The 19,803-nt window shown below is 40.5% G+C and overlaps 4 protein-coding genes and 1 long non-coding RNA gene across 8 annotated transcripts in view; 3 read left to right on the top strand and 2 right to left on the bottom strand.

The window, feature by feature from the left end:
• Positions 1 to 148: 148 nt before the first annotated feature.
• Cyld (ubiquitin carboxyl-terminal hydrolase CYLD) lies at positions 149 to 4,866 on the bottom strand. Of its 2 annotated transcripts, XM_077421181.1 has the most exons (12): positions 4,424 to 4,866; positions 4,010 to 4,378; positions 3,552 to 3,693; positions 3,235 to 3,468; positions 2,514 to 2,689; positions 2,324 to 2,437; positions 1,933 to 2,156; positions 1,623 to 1,795; positions 1,242 to 1,538; positions 1,039 to 1,154; positions 747 to 963; positions 149 to 568 (listed from the first exon to the last, which is right to left on the bottom strand). In XM_077421181.1, the coding sequence occupies exons 1-12, from the start codon at positions 4,481 to 4,483 to the stop codon at positions 378 to 380; spliced, it is 2,313 nt and encodes a 770-aa protein (XP_077277307.1). In that variant the 5' UTR covers positions 4,484 to 4,866; the 3' UTR covers positions 149 to 377. The 2 variants fall into 2 exon arrangements, with proteins under 2 accessions (XP_077277307.1, XP_077277304.1); XM_077421178.1 differs by having other exon boundaries at positions 4,010 to 4,864.
• LOC143905673 (uncharacterized) lies at positions 3,350 to 4,294 on the top strand. Its single transcript, XR_013259289.1, has 2 exons — positions 3,350 to 3,487; positions 3,609 to 4,294. It is a non-coding gene; the product is annotated as an uncharacterized LOC143905673 (long non-coding RNA).
• Positions 4,867 to 6,134: 1,268 nt separating the features above from the next.
• Positions 6,135 to 9,871, top strand: LOC143906360 (nuclear pore complex protein Nup93). Its single transcript, XM_077422441.1, has 7 exons — positions 6,135 to 6,438; positions 6,764 to 6,944; positions 7,022 to 7,985; positions 8,056 to 8,380; positions 8,458 to 8,814; positions 8,898 to 9,015; positions 9,108 to 9,871. Exons 1-7 carry the CDS (start codon positions 6,212 to 6,214, stop codon positions 9,417 to 9,419), a joined length of 2,484 nt encoding a protein of 827 aa, XP_077278567.1. The 5' UTR covers positions 6,135 to 6,211; the 3' UTR covers positions 9,420 to 9,871.
• LOC143906366 (ADP-ribosylation factor-like protein 2-binding protein) lies at positions 9,509 to 11,096 on the bottom strand. The gene is made up of 6 exons (XM_077422451.1): positions 10,935 to 11,096; positions 10,684 to 10,788; positions 10,507 to 10,613; positions 10,342 to 10,427; positions 10,143 to 10,239; positions 9,509 to 10,058 (listed from the first exon to the last, which is right to left on the bottom strand). Exons 1-6 carry the CDS (start codon positions 10,936 to 10,938, stop codon positions 9,966 to 9,968), a joined length of 492 nt encoding a protein of 163 aa, XP_077278577.1. The 5' UTR covers positions 10,939 to 11,096; the 3' UTR covers positions 9,509 to 9,965.
• A 5,607-nt stretch (positions 11,097 to 16,703) lies between these two features.
• The window catches only part of Sns (sticks and stones), a 279,018-nt gene continuing 275,918 nt past the window's right edge, over positions 16,704 to 19,803 (top strand). For 2 of the 3 annotated variants that reach the window (XM_077420590.1, XM_077420580.1), the window contains exon 1: positions 16,705 to 18,625. In XM_077420590.1, the coding sequence (XP_077276716.1) occupies positions 18,535 to 18,625 (91 nt within the window). In that variant the 5' untranslated portion in view covers positions 16,705 to 18,534. Of the gene's footprint in view, positions 18,626 to 19,803 lie in introns of all 3 variants that reach the window. The other variant, XM_077420599.1, reaches the window with a different exon arrangement.

Below are 19,803 nucleotides of genomic sequence, written 5' to 3'. Positions count from 1 at the left end.
CGACTAAGAACTATATTAATCATATGTATAAATTGCAAATGAAAAGAAATCGAATGTTAAGAAATATATTGAGAAATTGAAAAAGTATCGGTTCATGCGTGTGATGCAAATAAGAACTGGACAGGTGACGTCTTTAGATAAATTATGTGTCTGTATTGTCAATTTTATTTTGTATACCTATATTCTTGGATATAAATGTATATTTCTACTTTGTACATAAGGATTTCCGAGACCTCGAGATTGTCTCACAGCTACAACCGTTATATGAATTTACGTAAACTTATTAGGTCATTAGGGAAAGCTATAAGCGGGACATTGCACTTTTGCAGTAATGCTAGAACTAACATTACTTAAAATATGAGTCGTTATGAGTCAAGTTATTTGTACATCATAACATCCGGGGATTGATACATGCACATGTATGCGTCGCAAAGTAGGCGCTTCGCGTGTTCCGGTAAATGACGGTCGTCTGTCAATTCGGTCAAATAATTTCCTCCTTCTTCGCTCAACCAGTAAGGAAAATCTGGACATGGCACCATCTCCGGTATGTTGTATCCATTTTGTTCTCCTAATGATAAAAGAATTTATTTTGATAAAAATTGACAATATAATTATCTTAATATTTAAGATTCTTAACAATAAAAGGTAGTAGTGTATATAATGATAAATGCAAAATAATGACTCGATAAGATATAAAAAATGTACAAAAAAAAAATTATTTTATTTACATAAATGAGTGAAAGTACCTTTTCTGTCGGCCATGGAATCGAAAAAGCACCATGGTGCCTCCGAGCCAGGACCGCATTTTACAAATGAAACGTAGTGCGAAGTTTCGATGCAGACCACCGCGGATAGCTCCAGATACAGACGCGGTACCGGACAATGTTCTTGCAAAATTGTGAACTCCATGGGTACAGTCAGTTTCTTTGGTTCATGATTCGTTCTTCGTTCATGACGATGTACCTAAGGGAAAATACAACGTAAAATAATTTATTTCTGGATATCTTACGTTTATGGATCTATTTTATGTTTACGAACTTTTTCGAGGCACTGTGAACAGAAAGCTATACTTTCGAGACCGACGCCGCATTGCCCGTAACACTCCTTGCACTCGAATTCTGCCAATTTGCCGCACACCGTACATTGTCTGGGTGCTGCAAAACAATATGTAAATGTTGCTTCAAATTGTTTCAGACAAAAGCGATTGCCGCAATTCGCAATGTGACATGACGATACTTAACAGTCTTCGATAATATCCGTTACGTCGAGCAGTAACGTAGGCTGTATCTTCTGATACATTTTAAATGATTTTCCAAAGCGCGGCATTTGTATGATGAGACAAGAAGGAACTTCCTTCAGTCTGATATTACTGGTCAGGAAACTCTGTTCCAGCAACTGCTGCACGGTCGGTAGATTTAAATGGTCGTCCTTCTCGACAAACAACTGATAATGATAGGCGTCCTGTCCGGAGCTTAATTTGAGGAATGGTTCGGCATTCAAAATCTGGGCGACTAATGACGTTAGGAATTCTTCCGGATCTAAGTATTAGAGAGATATATTAAAAGCCATTAGTCGAGCAATTGAAAGTAAAATCTGTAATGTTTCGGAATATAAAAATAAACCTTTTTCTTCGCTAGTGAGGCCGGATACCGACGACAGTTTTTCGAGCAACGTTCTAAGCTTCATTACACGATCCGCTCTGACAAACATATTTTTTCTCAATGGATTTACAATCTCCTCTCTCAAGACCCTTTGCACTTCTTCATACTGTGGACAATCTTTTTCGTTCGGTGGGCTAAAAAGTCAATCACATAAAAACTTTTAAAAGACCATTACACTACTACTATATTTATGTAATAAAATCAATTTTTTCTTTCAAAGAAAAGTAATCCTTTTTAATCAAATATATTCGATTAAAGTAAAATCAATTACCGAAACAGGAGATTGTCAAATACGCTGGTAAATGTGAACATGCTGAAAAGAGTAGCGTCCAAATAGCACGAATTATGATGACCTTGAATACCACGATACTTCCCGCATATACTTTCCAAGTCTCCCTTAACGGAGATAGGCCGTACTATGCCCGCGATTACGGAACTCTCCATATTGCCGAAATTATCGTTATTTGTAAGCGCAGGCCGTTCGTCGAGCTCCGTCTGTTTGGCGAAAAATATACTCATATATTCAAATATATATTCTCTCTCTCATATTCTCTCAAATATATATCTATTCTCTATAATATACTCATATATTCAAATTCACTCATTTTCATAATTAACAAACATGGCACATTAATATTGAGAAGGTAACTTATTCTACTTACGTTTTCGTAATGAGAACAGTTTTCGATGTCTGTGAATACAGCTCTATAAGGCCTACAATGGAAATACCTGGTGTCTTTGTAAGTTCCGTCAGTACCTAAAGGATGCCCATTATCCTACGAATGACACAACTTCCAAGTTGTTTCCGTCGTTCTTCTGTAACAGTTTATTTAATAAATCCATTTCACTCACCAGCTCTACAGCTGCCATCAATTTTCCAGGACTTGTACCGGACGGTGTGCCGATCCATCGAATAACTCCATAATGGACATCAGAATCCAAAAGTACTTTCACATTAGAGCCCACTATCAAATCTCCCTTATTCTCTACCCTGTTGAATTTTTTGACTTCGTTCTTCTCGCCATTTCCTATTGCAATTAACAAATTAAGTTTGTCCTAAGTCAATTGTTGTTATTCAAGTACTTGTATGCAATGCTTAAAGACAATGCATAAAAAAAGTAAATGATCACTTTTCTGAGGTAAAAGTAAAATAAATATCGCGGAAAAGAAAAAAAAAACATTTGAGTTAAAAGCGTAGTAGAGGTCAATTTTATCTTACTGTAATCTAACAAGCTTATGCCGCGCATATCTTCTACATCACTGTACACATTTGATTCTATATCACTACTCCACTTGTGCTCCAATACAAAAATAGGAATGTTCTGCAGTTCTGCTGTCATTGTTAAACAAAAATGCAATAACTGTAGAGCTCTTTATAACCTACTGGCAGCCCTCTAGGAAGTCGGGCTAGTGCTTTGTGCTGTCTATTTTTAAATACCCTGAGCTATTATTAACTTCCCTCTATCGCACGGAGGAAATCAAAGTCCGGCACTGGCTAATTTCGTTTTAGGATTCTCAAGGGAACGTACTGGTGGAATAAATATATTTATTGCTTTTACGACTGTGAAATTACCGCATTTAAAAAGGGCGTGATCGATGGTTTTGGTATAGTTATTAACATCATTTTCAAGATCCGATTTTCCAGCCTGATGACGGTCCTTCAGTACATTGACAGATTCTTGGTTGTTGTTCTTGTTGTCGTTAAATAAAGTAAATTGTTCTAACAGAACAGCTGGTGTACTGTCAAGCACAGATCTTTTCTTATCGTTGGCATAGTCAGTTCCTGCATTATTTTTCAAGAACGGTGCTGAAATATACAATAGTATGTAAGTTGCATGATTATAAAACTAATGAACGGAACATTGATTAGTAAATGTAAATAGTAGATACTTTTCTCAATGCAGCAGATTGAGTCGGTCTCTTTGTAAGGTAATATATTATTTATAGTGGCTAATATTGCAGCAGCATTCCAATGTGTGGAGCTAAAATATTCTTTGGCCAATAAGGATGTTTCGGATAGTTCCTGACTTTCCTGTAACGTATATACATAATTATCCAGATTATCCTTAACATTATTGCATTCTATATTGATATATATGTATTCATTTATTGCATTGTTAATTATATTGTAAATTTGTCTCAAAAGTCGCGCATCTTCCTTTTTATCAGCCCGTATTCTTTTTGTTCGTAGTTGATCAATTAAATCTTTACAACAGAGCCTTGTCAAATGTCCCTGAAGATTTTGAAGCGCAAGAAAGGATTAGTTACAAAATAAGTTCAAGTTATGCAAAATCGCGAATCTCTTTAACGAGAGCGGCGGCAGCTAAAAAGCAGCTTGGTCAATTCACCACTAGTTCAAGGCCAAAGTAATGTCCCAATCCGAGTTTCGGCACGGGTCCGATGTATCTGACAAACGCCAGTTCTCTGGCACGTCTGTTAGCGGGGTCGGAGCAGTGCCAGACCACGTCGTTCACGGACACATTTCTCATCCGTTCGCACAGAGCCTCGTCGTTCGCCAATCGTACTCTCTCCTGAGGTGACTGAACGGCGAGCAGGTACTGCCAGACCTTCGGCGACACGGGGATCAGGTCGTACTTGTGGCAACGCCATTCCGTGCCGCGCCAGGTCTTAGATCCGCCGACGGTGTCGGTCACGCGCACCCTCAACACGCTCTCCTTCAAATCCTCCAGTGCTTCTACAAGCATTCCCAGACGCAACTTGTTAACGTTAACGTCGCACGCACCGAATATCCGTATCAGTACCGTGTCTTGCTTGGCAACATAGTGCTGCAGGACCCGGCGTTCCTTGCTACTGTCCTCCATGGCCCGTTGTTTGTTCAATCTCGTTCGTTAACGCATCACCGTTGCTGTCAAGACCTCTCCGCCTCTCGACAGTCTCGAGAGTTTACCCTCGTTCCCTCACTTTCCTCCGAGAATTACATGTTATCCGGCCGATAATTTTCTCCTCCTTTGAATTTTCGTATTTTTCGAATTCTCTTTCCTCAATGTTACATATTTCAGATCGCCGATCCGTTGAAAATTTACTTCATTATTTACATATGCGGTGCGGAGAATTCGGCGAAACTCTGGGGTTCAACCAGCAGAAGCCGTCAAGCCGAACGCTGTCAAACTTGCTAGAGAATTTCTCTTTTGTACGTTGCACGTACGGAGTCACGAACTCAACAAGTTATATCCACCATGGACATACAAATATGAATATATCTACAAAAAGGATATATGTAGTTGCAATGTTATTACAAATTGCATAATTTTTTTGCGAAGCTACAATGTTTTTTTTACACCAATTGATTGATCTTTATTATTCTGTACATAAAAGTGTTAAGATATAATGAATATTTATTATTCTCTCTTTAAGAATACTCTGTAGATACATTTTGCAAAATGTAACATAAGTGTATTTAAAAAGATATGTACAATTTATTATTTTTATTACAAACATTGTTTATAATGTTTAATTCAACTCTATATAATTCCAATTATCATCTCAGTTTCTTAATCGTTAATCAATAAATTAAAACATTTTTTTCAGATACATATTTGAGCATTTTTTATACCTCAATCTTGTTTGTCAAAATAAGGACGAATGATGCTTACAAAGTATATTACGGCACCCCCAGAAACTGTACAACCCGATCAAAAGAAGACCAGACATTCCAGACAAAGAATTTGTCTTTTATTGTTGAACTAGCGCTGCACTCTATATAGAGTTCAGAGTTTATCTTTTTCCTTCCGATATAGAGTAAAAAGGATAAACTCTGAACTAGTGCAGCCACAGTTCAATGGCTCGATTCTTGAGTTCATTCGAAAGAGAAACGTATGCGCACATTCTGCTCCTGAAAAGTTACAAAATTTGATTGGCTCTCGTATGGCTTTCAGCCAATCAACTACGTTTCTCTTTGGAATAAATTCAAAAATTGAGCTTTAGTGATAGAAAAAAAACCCCTCAAGGGCAATTCGGTTTTAACATTTTTTTTTATTAAGCAATATCCATAATTAATGTAGAGAATCTAAGCCGATTTTTCCTTTTTGAATTAAAAAAAAAAACCTAAATTTGAGAAAGTTATAGCTTGCTAAAGTTTTTTTGATGACGGCAACTTCAAAATAAGATTTCGCATATAAGGACACATTTTCGTGTACTATATTTTCTTCAATTTTGAAGATATTGCAAAAATTCAAAAAGTTTACAAAGAAAGTATGCCATGATCTATCTCACAGACCGCTTAATAAAAAAAATTTATGTTAGAACCGAATAGCCAATACGAGACGCGAGTTTTTATCGAGGTTGATATACGTGCGCGGATGTATCCAATAGCAGGACCGCTCATCGAGCGGCAAAATGGCATTCAAATGTGATTGGTTGGATTCAAAGGTAAGAGCCAATAGCAGTTCGCATTCCTAGGGATAACGTTTATTGCTAGGAATTTTTACAGATACATCTGTTTTCCACATTCCGTGGATCTTTGCCGCGTGATTTTCCGAGATCGGCCCGGCGTTGCTCCGATAATCGTCAGGTTAGGAGTTACGAGAGGCATGGGTGATACCGGTCACGCGGATATGTTGCCCGCCGACACGACGCGACTTACCGCCGACTCCGGCTTCAGCGAATTGCTGAGATCGGCGGAGCAGCTGTCCGCAGCCGTCGAGGGAAACGAGGATCTGCCGCAGGTCGACAGAAATCTGCGACAGATATTGGAGGCGTCCAACGAGCTGTGGTCTCGCGTCACGCAAACGGGCACGCAGGACAATGAGGCGCAAGCGTAAGTTCTCATCCGGATAAACTGATAAATGATCTCTCGTAGATTTTCCACAGAAATTCAAAATTGCTCTGCACTCCGATTTTGTTTTGCATGCGCCGTGTATGTACCTTCTTCGTCAGAACTTGTTGGGACTCTCGGCTTGATTTCTCATTATAAAATTGCTTGCTATATCTTGGTAACACTGAGACATTTTATATGTTTACTTGGATTTTTACAGTATCAAGCAGTATAACTCATAAAATTCCAACATTCTATGTTGAACACCATGTCATATGTGTACCTTGTTAGAAAACGTCTAATGTTAATGTAAAAATAAATGTTTCAGTCATGTCTTACTAGGCTCCCGAGGAATAGATCTGTCTCAAATTTCACAGAAGTTAAATTCGCTCAGTGCAAGGCGCACGTTTGAGCCCCTAGATCCTATCGCAGACACCGACATTGTCAGTTATCTCAGGAATGAAAAGGAGAACGCAATTCTTTCCATCATCGAACAAGTCCACAAAGACGTATGTGTAATAACAATTCAATATCTATATCCTTATCTGTATGCCATAGAGAAATTGAAATTGGGTTTATTTTTTAGACATTTGAGCTTACCAGAGCTCAACAAATGGAACATATGCTGGGTGAATGGAAACAAATGCGTTTTGAGATAATAAACGCCATGACCGCGCCGTCCGGCGAGTTAGTGGATTTACGCGGTGCTCCACAGCGTACAAAACTAGCCGGTTCGATGGTTAGCGGTCTCTCCAACATAGAAGTCGCCTACGTGAAGGAATTGCAGACTTATAACGATCATGTGCTGAGAGGTGTAACGCGGCCCAGCCTGTTTAACGCGTTCTCTAGAGCCTCCGAGTCCTTTAACGACAAGAAGATCGTGGATCTGTGGCAAATGGTGAAGTGTATGGTTGATATTCCGCCGACGCCCAGAGGAGATCAAATTAAATCCAGAAGCAGCTCTGTGATCGAACAGAGAATCGTCTCGCAAGCTAAAAAGTATCTAGAAAACCGATACAGAGATTTCATGAACTCCATAATTAACGAGAATCTGATGCAAGCGAAACGAGGTGGCGTTCCAGGCACTATACCTTTGGTCAAGAGCTTCGTGGGTGTCAAAGTGCAAAATCTGAGGGATTTGGAAGATGCTATGGTAGAACACAAGCCGTTGTGGCCGCTAGTGTACTACTGCATGCGAGCTGGGGACTTTAAAGCCGCGCTGCAATGCTTGAATCAATGCAGTATAGAATTCCCGGAATTTAAAACGGCCCTCGAGGAAGCCTGCGACGATCCGCAACATCATCCGAGCAGTCGCGCCGAGTCCATCCTGAAGCTGCACTACAGGAAGCAAGTACGATCCGTCACCGATCCGTACAAGAGAGCGGCGTATTGTGTCTTGGTTCCTTGCGAGCCGGATGATTTACACTCCGAAGTGATATCCACGGCCGACGATTATTTGTGGCTGAAGTTGTGCCAAGTGAGAGATCAGGCGGACGTTGAGAATAAACTGACGTTGGATTATTTACAGACTACAATTTCAGAAATATATGGTAGTATTAATTTTTCAGATAACCGATAGCTTTCGGTGTTTTCATAAGTTTTAATCGATGCAATTTTTAGGAGAAACTTATTATCACGCGCACGAACAGCCATTTTTGTACTTTTCGATGCTGTTCTTGACCGGGCAGTTTGAAGCAGCGATAGAATTCTTAGCCACAGGCGCTGGAGCGAGGCATTTGCCACATGCTGTTCATCTGGCCGCCGCTATGCACGAACACAATTTGTTGGCTGTCAGTCAAAGCGTTTTAGCGCCTCTGATAAGCGTGGATCCCGCCGATAAGCCGCCAGCGAAGAGACTGAATTTCGCTAGACTGATATTGTTGTATGTTAAAAGATTTGAATCATCAGACCCGAAAGAAGGCCTCCATTATTTATTTTTATTGAGGTAAGACCATCACTCTTATCGCTTGAAATTGGTCATTAAATTACAAGTGTGATATTACATCGATGCTTTGCTTTTAGATGTATGAAGGACCCGTATGATCGTAACATGTTCGCTGCGTCTGCCGCGGAAATGGTAGTAGATGCTTCACCTGCGAACCGTGTTTTGTTGGTCGGAAAGCTCGACAAAGATCGTAGACTTCCAGGGATCTTGGATCAATTCCAGATCAATATGGACGACGTGATAAATATATGTGCCGAAACATTGTACAGGAAAGGTCTGCTGGAAGATGCGGTCATGATGTACGATTTAGCTAGAAATCACGAGAAGGTTCTTAGTTTGATGTGCACGCTGTTGACGCAAGTTGTTAGCCAAAAAGGACCGCCCGGATCTCTCAGAGCACGGTTACAAGTCACAGCCATGGATATTAGTACAAGGTACGATTTACGCGACTACGTAAGTTACGCAAATATCAAATTTAATTAAGCTTGTCATTCATAAGCATCGAAAATCTTTTCAGGTATAAAGACATCGCAATTCAAGCACCTTCGGAAGTGGTGTCTTCTTTCTATACTTTGAGGGATCTTATGGTATTCTTCGATCAATTCCATAATGAACAATATCAGAGCGCACTTAGGGTAAGTACATTTTTAATAAAATACACAAGTGAGAATAATACGTTTTAGTGAGTTTAAGAGAGAAGGTTTCAATAATATTACGTTTTCTTTAGACAATTGCGGATTCGAAGATGTTGCCTCTTCAAGTAAAAGAAGTCGACGAAAGAGTGAACGCTTTACGTCGGGTGTCGCCCGAAGTGGCTGGCACATTAGCCGATGTTCTTCTAGCCACTATGACAATATTGTATCGTCAGTATCAGAAATTGCGATCGGTGGAACCAGGCGATAAAATCGCGAGGGAGCAGCAGTTGCACGATCTCCGAGAGCAAGCCCGAGCGTTAACGAGTTTCGCGGGAACGTTGCCATATCGTATGCCAAACGAGACAAACAGCAAACTTGTACAAATGGAGATTCTAATGCATTAGTATTGAATGCAAAATTTATATTTTAATATTTAAATACAGTAAATATACAGTTGCTAGTTAGCTTTGTTTGAAAAGTTTGTTTTTTATTCTCTGTCATAGATAAATATTCCAATACAAATTTTATTTTAATTTAAAGTGCAGTGAGGTTGCACGTATTCTATCGAAGTATTACAGTATGTGACACAAGAGATACGGTACCATCTTATGCGGTGATTATTGCTGTGGGTTTAGTAGAAAAAAAACAGGTTCTCAACGATTTAACATTTCGGATCACATCCAAGTATTATATTATATAGGATGTTGCGAGACTTTGTATAAAACGCAAAAAAAAAAAGACTACGATACTCGAATTATTTTTATATTCCTATTTGTGAATGTACGATATACTGAATATAGGTTTTTGCAATTACATAATTCATTAATTTAATAAATACTGAACACAATGAGTAATATTTCCGATTTGCATCACATTTCGTGCCTCTTATTCATGTATTTTGCCTTCCAGCTTTCATCTAAGAGACTATCTCGGTGCTAAAATTATCTGTATTATCTTGAATCCTTGCTGTCTTCTGCATTGCAGGATTTCAGAGACGTTACGGATATTCCACAGCTGAGATCTGCGACCTTACCTTCTTTCACCTAGAGAAAAAGAACTCTTCGTTATATTATACACCCGTAGATTATACGAAAAAAAAGTTTAAATGATCTTGCTCTGTAACGTACCGCTCTGTAATCCAGAAACATTTCTTTAAAAGCCAGGAAGTCCGTTATCGTTGACAATACCTCAAAGACTTCGCCTTCCAGCTCTGTTTGCTTTTCACTAAATTTTATCGCGTCGCACAAACATACAAGAATGAGAGATCCATTAGAAGTCTGCGAAATTGTCCTTATTGATTATGTATTCTATAATTTTTATAATCACTTTAATTGGTGTAAAAGGGTGTCTACGGTGAACCGTGGCATGACGTTCTTCAGATAATCCACGATGTATGCCTCCACAGCTTTATTCTGGAATATATAAAGTGCGTCTCACAGAAGATCGGCAGCAATTTGAAGAAGGATTTTGAAGCTTCCGAACGAAACTCACGTATTCGTTGAATATATCGGTGTAAACTAATTTGTTGTCTTCTACCGGTTCGAAGACGTCCCAGTACTTTTCTAAAAATTTGTGCTGCAGGGCCTGAAAGTCTTCATCTGGAAGATCAATTCGTGAAACGCAATTCTATCGATTATAAAAATTCACTTCCGTAAAATAATTTTGTACCCAACAACAAATCCTCGATGTGCCCGATTACTTCGTCGAACGAACGGTCCTCCTCGCTTCTCGAAATTCGCTTTTCATCCTCCGGACTCGATAAACTCAGCTCGTCTGAAACATTTATTTCAGCACGTTTCTCGATAAAAAAAAAAAAAAAACATTGCAAATAACAATTTTGCGTTATCGAACGACGAACGTATATATTCGTCGCAGCAAGCAGCAAGCATTAAATTGGTACAATTTAGGCGAATACGAACCCATGTTTTTCTCTTTTTATAATTATCTTAAGGAATAAGGCACTCGTTTGAATCGCCTCGATCGTAAGCTGACAATTTTCCGTCCAATTTAATTAAAATATAGTTGCTGGAACGGAACGCCGGGGGGTTGTTTTATCGATCAGAGTTTGTGGGGGAGGTTAGGTTTCCAGATTAATAAAGAGTATAAAACACAATTGATGCATTTGGAAAAAAAAACACAAGCTTTATTTTACATGTATCGCGATTGTTTATTGCGTTTATTAAAAATTTTTCGAATGTATACAAATTTTTATATCCGACGGAGAAATTACGCATCGTTGTACTGGAGGACACCGATAGATGGCGACAGCCGTTCAGTTTTCCCTGATGGTTTTCCCGTTAGCGACAGCAGAATATTCATAAGATGCGTGTTTTAATCAATTTTAATGCGTTCCGTAAAAAAAGGAACGACTTAAATTCAAATCGCGAGGCTTCAACCTTCACGATCGGAGCTTGGCTTTTTCTAATAATTGGATTTTCTTTCTCCTTGCACTTCGGCCATCTTTCAAATTGAGTTTGTATACATTTTGCTGGCGCAATAGAGAGATTTTCGGAAAAAAATTATAGTTGAGTTATGAACAAAATAAAAAATCCGTATGAAACAATAATTTTCAAATGCAACACTCGATGTCGGTTATTTTGGTCGAAGGTGTCGCAAATTTATTTTATTTTGCATCCGAGCCAAAATCTTTCGAATAATTAATAAAATAGCAAACATGCATTCTGCGACAACAAAATAAAATTTAAAATTATATAAAAAATTTCTCATTATCCCGATATACATATATATTTTTTATGTTGCGATTGCTCTCCCGGGGAATTATATACACGGTCCTCTTTAATCAAATTACTGCGATAACAAAAGAGCTGTTGCAATTGTAATGGGAAGAGAATTCGCGGAGAAAATTCTTCCACCCATTTGCTTCATATATGTGTAGTGTATATAATCTATATAATGCGAGCAACAATTTCATACTCTATAGAGCAACTTCATAAATCGGAATCTTTATCGTTGTCCGTGCTTGGGCGCACCAATATTTATGGAATTCGCGCAAACTCGAGCGGGACCGCTTTACGTGCGTCACGGGAAGAAACGCTCTGTGACGTAAATAGAATCATAGAGCACGTTGAATTAAATTTCAACGTGAATGTCGTTGTTGACGTATCGAACCGAACGAAACGATTTCCAATTTATTCGCGATACACGAAAAAATCGCGGGGCCGGTTTCGTCGGAAAATAATATACCGCTTTACTTTCTAGTCCGGTGACTTTAATTATTAAAAAAAAAACGGTACATTTTTTACAATTGTCGTTTTCCTCCCCACGTCTTTCCGACGTGAATCATTCGTAAATAAGCGTCGTAATTAAATAAGCGGCAATAAGGCGAATAATGTTCTTTTTCCCGTCGACCACGCGGTGACATGTATATCTATCTTCAATTAGGGTCGAATCATTATGCCATTTATACGATTTATTTCGTCTTGTATTCAGCAAAAGGATAATAAGTCCCTGACGTCTCCTCGTTACGTTAAAGCGCCCTTTCGCTAACGCCCGGCAATTTCCCGGAATGAGAGTGGGATGGACCTCCGACAATTCCCCGAATTCTTCAACTTTGGGGGACGCTGAATGCACTGAATCTCGCTCGTTTGGCGACTTTGGCCAAGCCCAATTTAATCGGCAATTAGTCCGAGCGGCAGAATTTCTCACGGCAAAATTTTCGATCGTATACTATAATTCGTTATCCTATTCCGATCTTTCGGGCTTCCTTCCCGCGTGCATGACAAACAACAAGGAATCGATTAATAATCTTCTCTACGTGAACAAAATAGTACATACACGTTATAGGTGTTGCTTGATGATAAACTAATTAATCGAATTAAGTTAATCGGAGTTTAATGGAATATAATTCATCCTTGGCATAGAAATGTATTTCAAGCGTTGTACATATGCGTATATATAATCAAAGATATCGTGAAAAACCCCGAGAAAAAAATTTTGTGTATATAATTATATAAAATATATATAAAATATGCCCACACACATATATATATATATATATATATATATATATATATATGTGTTTTTTTTCTCTTGTATAATGTCAAATCTTGTCAAATTCTCTGTTTTTGTATATAATAAGAAAATTAATTAGAAAAATAACTTTTTGCATTGTTCTTTTTATAAAAAGTAAAGTTTCGATTAGACAACATTCGATATGAGCAATTTTTTCTCATTTCCTCAAATTTTCCTTTTTTGTAAAACACAATGTAAAAATTATTCTTTTAATTATTTTTTAATTCTTCTTCTTAGTTTTCTCGTATATACGAACAGAAATTATACAACAGAAAGAAAACATGTACGGACATGTTTTATATGTATAAATATATACGAAAAATTGTTTCCCGCGATATTATACGTGATACACAAATTATCTCAACGATCTAACGAATTCTGATAAAAAAAATATTAAGTTATTTGATTAAAAATACATGGAAACGGATTAGAATAAATAATAATTTTCCTCGGCAATAATACAGTGGAAAAAAATTGTCGTTTCGCAGTTTAAATAATTTTAATTGAAAAACATATAATTCTCTCATATTCATCATAAGCGCGCAAAGGCAAAAGTGATAAACAATGTATACAATAATCTTCTGTTGTGCCGACGATAGTTGATCGATACTTTAATCTAAAATTCTAAAATAACGTCTTTAGTATAGCATCTGGCTAATGCGCGTGATTCCATATATACGCTAATTAACAGAATTGTATATTAAACCCGTGCATATATATCGATTCGCGCCGCTGACATTATTGCGCGAGCAGTTGCGTTCGATAATTCAAGACACCGACGAAATCTTGTTAACGAAATGCCGCGGCAGTTGCGGTCTCTTGTGCATCGTGTCAGCCTGACACTTGTTGGTACGCTAATTAACTAAAAGCATCATATCGCGATAACGGCGGCGATACTAATCGAGCGTCTCCGCTTTCGCCCATCGCGACGGTAATTCTATACGAAACTGTACAAAACCCGTCAATTCGTCGATGACGTTACCGCAAACTTGGCGCTATTCGATAATTCTGGATAGAAATCTCGTTAACGCACACTATATAGAATAGCCGGAAATCGTCATTCCCATGGCATCGCGCGCCATACTCTCGTTCATCTTGAGCTCTCGTGTTCTTGAAATAAATATGGCGGTTCAGAGATGGGCAGGGGCAAAAGTGTATAGCGTTTGAAATATTATATTAGGAATTAAAAGTATGTCGGGGTGAGGGTCGCTTTTCCGGCTATGCACAGGATAAAATAATAATTTATCTATATGTTAATTAGAATCTCTCCTATCGTTATTTCCATTGTGTGCCGCCCTTTTGATCTTCGGTTCTTATTCTTGAGTTGAATATATGGCGGTCCAGAAATAGGCAGAGGCAAAAGAATTGGAAGTAGAAATCGAAATTATATACCTCAAGTCGCTTCTCCCGTTACGCACAGCGTGAAACAATAATTTATCTGTATGTTAATTAGGATTGTATTTGAAATATCGTCATCCCCATCGCGTACCATTCCTTCGGCCTTGGATTCTCCGTTCTTAATTTCGGTGATGAATATATGGTGGTTCGAAGATGGGCAGAGGCAATAACATTGGAAATAGAAATTAAAATTATGCCTCAAATCGCTTCTCCTGCTACGCACAGCGTGACACAATAATTAATCTGTATGTCAAATAAGATTCCTATTTGAAATATTGTCTTCCTTATCGTGCGGCACTCCCTCGGTTTTGGATTCTTGTTCTTGAATTCAGAGAGATGAATATGGTGGGTACAGAGGCAAAAGCATTGGAGAGAGAAGTTAAAAGTGTACCTGCGTAGCTCGCTTCTCCTGCTATGCGCAGCATGAAACACTAATTTATTCACATGCCAATTAGGATTCTAATAACGTCATCTTCATTGCGCGCCACCTTCGCAATCTTGGACTCTCATTTTAAGATGAATATACGGCGGTTCAAAGATGGGCAGAGGCAAAAGTAACGTTGGAAATAGGAATTAAAAATATGCCTGCGCAGATCGTTTCTCCTATTATGTGAAATAATAATTTATCTATATGTCAATTAGAATCTTAACATCGTAATTTCTATTGTACGACGCCTTTTTGTGTCCTTGGGTTTTTATTCTGTAAAAAGAGATCCGGCGATAAATGTGGCAGTTCAGAGATGAAGAAAAGTAAAAGCAAAGCGTTGGAAACAAAAATTAAAAGTATGCCTGCCCAGATCGCTTTTTCTGTTACGCACAATGTAAACAATAATTCATTTGTCCGCCAATTAGGATTCTATTTGAGGGATTATTTTTCCGAATCGGATTCGAGATAAGCATTTCGAACGTGCGTTTTCCGAATGACCGATTGAGATAATCACGCCTCTCGTTGCGGACGAGCTGCAGAATACGCGAGTATCGGTTTTTTTTAGGGATACGCGTTTGTCAGACTTGCCGTACATTTATTTCATGCGGGGATAATACTCTGCGAAACTGCATCGGTACTCATGTTTATATTTATAAGCGGAGTTAGGAAGTTCTCTCTCTCTCTCTCTCTCTCTCTCTCTCTCTCTCTCTCTCTCTCTCTCTCTCTCTCTCTCTCTCTCTCTTCCCCTCTCTTCTCATCTCTCTCTCTCTCTCTCTCTCTCTCTCTCTCTCTCTCTCTCTCTCTCTCTTTCGTCAGTGTTTGAAGCAAAACAACTTTTTTAGCTTTCCGAGCTTAGCTTCGATCCGTCGTTCGAAGTCGAGCCGAAACTTTCTTTGAGATGTGTACCTTATCGAAAGTGAATAACCGATTCAAAGCGACATTTAGGTTATACGTAAATAAATTTATACATGTACATATACATTCGCGCACGTGTGTGAAACGCGTTTGCACACGGGAGAATTTTTCGTTATATTTTACCGTTAAATTACGCTACAAACTTGGCACAACGTGGCAATCAAATATTATCGGTAACGATAGAAATTTTTGAAAAATTATTGAAATTTTACTATATATTTTAGTAAAGTTAATCAAACACATTTTATATTTTATTGTAATAAATTTTAATATTTTTTTTATTATGGTAAATATTAATCAGAATAGCTCGCATAAAATTCTTGGTAATACATGTTGTCCCACAACTACCATGATTTCAGGGTGAATTTTAAGAGAAAATTATCTCTATATAAGAATACGTGAACTCGCACTGAGAAAAAAAGTTGTTAACTTGACTGAATGCGTTCAACTGATTACTATTTTTTAAATTAAAATATTGAAGTATTTAAATTAAATTCGACGTATTTTAAATCTAACATCATGACGTAATTCGATTTAAATGTTTAAATATTTTTAATTTAAAAAAAAATGGTAAAATCAGTTGAACGCATATTCAGTCAAGTTCACAACTTCTTTTTCTCGGTGCACGGTTTTTGGTAATAATGGCTTATTAAAACATGTCAGTTGCGCATATATATATATAAAGATGTATTTATTTTCCCTATTATAATTTTCCCCATTATTTCTGGTAATCTTTAGAAATAAAATTCAAAACGCGTACGCCGTCAATTGAAAGCACGAAATATCGCTTCGAATAAAAATTTCTGTCAATACTCTCTTTCAAAGTTTTCAATTAATAATTCCGATTATCGCGTTTAAAAGGAATATTTCCCTTTGCTTGAAATAAGTTTTTTTTTTTTTTTTTTTCAAAATTTCCCTCTCTCTTTCACGCATTTTAAGAACTATGTTGTGCTCGAAGGAAACAATTAAAATGTCTATTTATAATATTAGTCTGCATTTGAAATGTGTCCGCCGTACCGCTGGTCGGGGCGCGCTGCGCGCGCGGCACGGGGCGCTCGGCCGGCCTCGGCCGCGCTCGGGCGTCCCCGTCGATCTCTGCGGGGGCAGAGGCCTCCTACCCTCGCGAGCAGTCGGCGCAGTCTCGCGGCAGTCTTCACACTCTCGCGTAGGCGAACGGTGGCGCACGCAACGCGACGTCTCGACACGGCTCCGTCGTCCCTTCGTCCCGCGAGTGTGTGCTCGGTGAGCCTCTCTGGCGCTCTCTCTCTCTCTCTCTCCCTCTCTACACGGTGTGACGGAATAAATCCCGGGCACGTAACGCACCTTCCACGATCGGTGGCGATTCGTCGCCGCACGCCCCGCGATCGCCGCATCGCGTTCTCTCGCTCCGCGCGTCGAAACGCACAATAATCGGATACGCGCCACCTGCCACCTGCTGTGCGCGAGATCCCGCTCGCCACCCTCGCACCACCCATCCTCCCGGTTGTCGCCGTCGTCGCCATCCCCCGCCCGCCGCCCCGCTTCGCTGTCCGCGACTGGAAACGAGGGTCCGCGGGCTCGCGCCGCGACCGGATATTCCGCGAGGAAGTGGAGGGAAAATCGTCGTCCTCGCGAGAGAGGAGATTTAAGGAGAAGCCGGCGAGGGAGTCGACCGCGATTCGCTCCTCGATCGGGACGACGCGACGGCTTCGAATTTTGGCGCGAGTGTAACGTACGTTACAGTGCACAGTGGGGCGATAACTTCGCGCCTCTGATAGATCGAACGGAGAGTGACGCGTGACTGTATTCACGTTGTGCGAGTCGCGAACGGTGTGGACGTGGACGTCGTCGTCGGTGGATTTCCATCCCGCGCGAACGAAACTCGCCGGGGGTTTCGCAACCCCTGTCTCCGACACGCTTCGATCGTCGCCGTCGCCGCCGCCGCCGCCGCTTCCGGACGCCCGGAAGAACGCGGCCGGGATTCCGCCCCCGGAATATACCGTTCTCGCGTGTGGAGCAACGTGTGCTCGATGTGACGTCACGAGGGTGGCATCGCGAAGCTAATTCGGATAAGAACAACGGAGGATCGACGGACCTGTCGGCCGGGAGTGGTTTCCTCTTCGAAAAGCGGAAAGTGCGTGGATCAGTGTTGTTCCTCGTCCGCGGACGATTCGGGCCGGGGGGAGTTTGTCTCGCGTCGCATGGACGGGACCCGCTCGTCCCGGCAGCGGTTTCGAAGAAACGGAGCGCGGTTGCTGGCGTTGGCGTGAAACCGAGCCGGGGGCTCTTAACGGTCGGCGACGTCGGTTGCCCGACGTGAAAAGTATGTCACTCTCCGGACGCCCGTCGACGACGATCGGGAGAGGCGAAGAAGCGCGCGAGGAAGCGGAGCGAAGCGGCGCCGAGACGGCCTGTTGACCGGAAGCGAGGATCGACGCGTATAGCCGCGCGGCGCGTGCCTCTTTTTTATTTTATTTTCAAATATCCGCGGAGGACCCGATCCCCCCAAGTCGACGACCACAGATCGATCGTCGATCGCGCGGGGAAGAGGGACAGTGCGCGCGCGCGCAATTCACGTCGCCGCCGCGCCGTTGTACGCGGATATGTGAGAGAAAGGTACGATAAGGATTAAAAGGACCCCCTTTCCCGAGTTTCAAAAGTCGACTCTTTCACGCCGCTCAATCCCGAGACTCCGGCGTTTGTGTTTTTCTGTGGGTTTCTGTGCTTTTTAAATTGTGTCGTCGCCGGCGGACCCGCGCCAACGAGCCATGGAAACGTCCGGGGTGATCGCGGGACGGAGGCTCCCGGGGATGAGGTTCCTGCTCCTCGCCGCCGCCTGCCTGTTACCGGCCGTAAAAGGTGCGCATATTAATTTTTATACTCCGTCCTAAAGTTCCGTCGGCGCGGCGGTGCTCCGTCCGTAAAGGAAGCGGCGCGAGGGTACGTGTCCCCTCTCGCGTTTTCGGGGTCGTCCATCGGCGCTTTCGCGGATCGAATTGCCGCCGTAATTTCGACGGGCGGCCTTTTAATTCGAGATAAGCTATGGACCCTCGCGCGGCCTTTTTAAGGCTGATCTACAATGTGCTCTTTGCTTTCTGTTTTTTGCTCTTAACCTCTTTGCGACTATCTCGTATTTTGCAATTCCGTCGCGTAACGTGATGTTTCTTGTCTCTTCTGGGTTGCGTTCCAAAATTCACTCTGGGTAACTAAAATCTATAGTTTACGTCACGTACACTATAGCATTTTAGTTAACTAGAGTGAATTTTGGAACGCAGCCCAGAAGTTCGTCAATTTTTATCTTAGGCGACAGAGAACAAAAAACATCGCGTTACGCGACGCAATTGCGAAATACGGGATAGTCGCAAACAGGTTAAGAGCAAAAAACAGAAAGCAAAGAGCACATTGTAGATCAGGCTTTAAGGTAGGCGTCTCGCTACGCGCTAGTCATGTGACTGTGTTTGTAGGTTTTCCACGCGCGTTCAGAAATATATTATATTTCAGGCAATTTTTGCATAAAATAATTTTATGACGTATGGCGTAAAATTTCATACGTGACAAAGTATGTTACTTTTTCCAAATTATGTGATTTTTCTCATTCGACTCCGTTTTGATCAGCCGATCATATGCGAGTCGTCGAGAAAGGTTACAAGTGAACGTATCCCCGAGCCCCGAACCGTCGCGCGAGCAGATTTTTTTTCCACGTTTCTGAAATCGGGAGCCACCCTCTCGCGATTTTAAAATCTGGGGTATATATTTTTAAACAGAATAATAAATTTCTTTCGCCAGTATATAGAATAACAATTAAAGTAATTTAAATCGACCTGACTGGCAATATATATAACGTCTTTCCGATATGAACATTGAAAAACTGTGAGCCAACTTGGTTTGTCGGATTCACACAGCACTTTTTTCAGATCGATATCGAGACATTATTAATTTTGACCATGGTTTTGACCTAGATTATTAAAATGACGATTATATACCTCACGATTCTGTAAAACTGCAATTTTTTTCGAGTGCAACATTTCGTATGCAAT

This window comes from Temnothorax americanus, unplaced genomic scaffold (genome assembly GCF_048541705.1).
Source record: "Temnothorax americanus isolate GAGA-0224 unplaced genomic scaffold, ASM4854170v1 Scaffold11, whole genome shotgun sequence".
Classification (NCBI taxonomy): Eukaryota; Metazoa; Arthropoda; class Insecta; order Hymenoptera; family Formicidae; genus Temnothorax; species Temnothorax americanus.
This window is presented reverse-complemented; position numbering and strand designations above follow the sequence as displayed.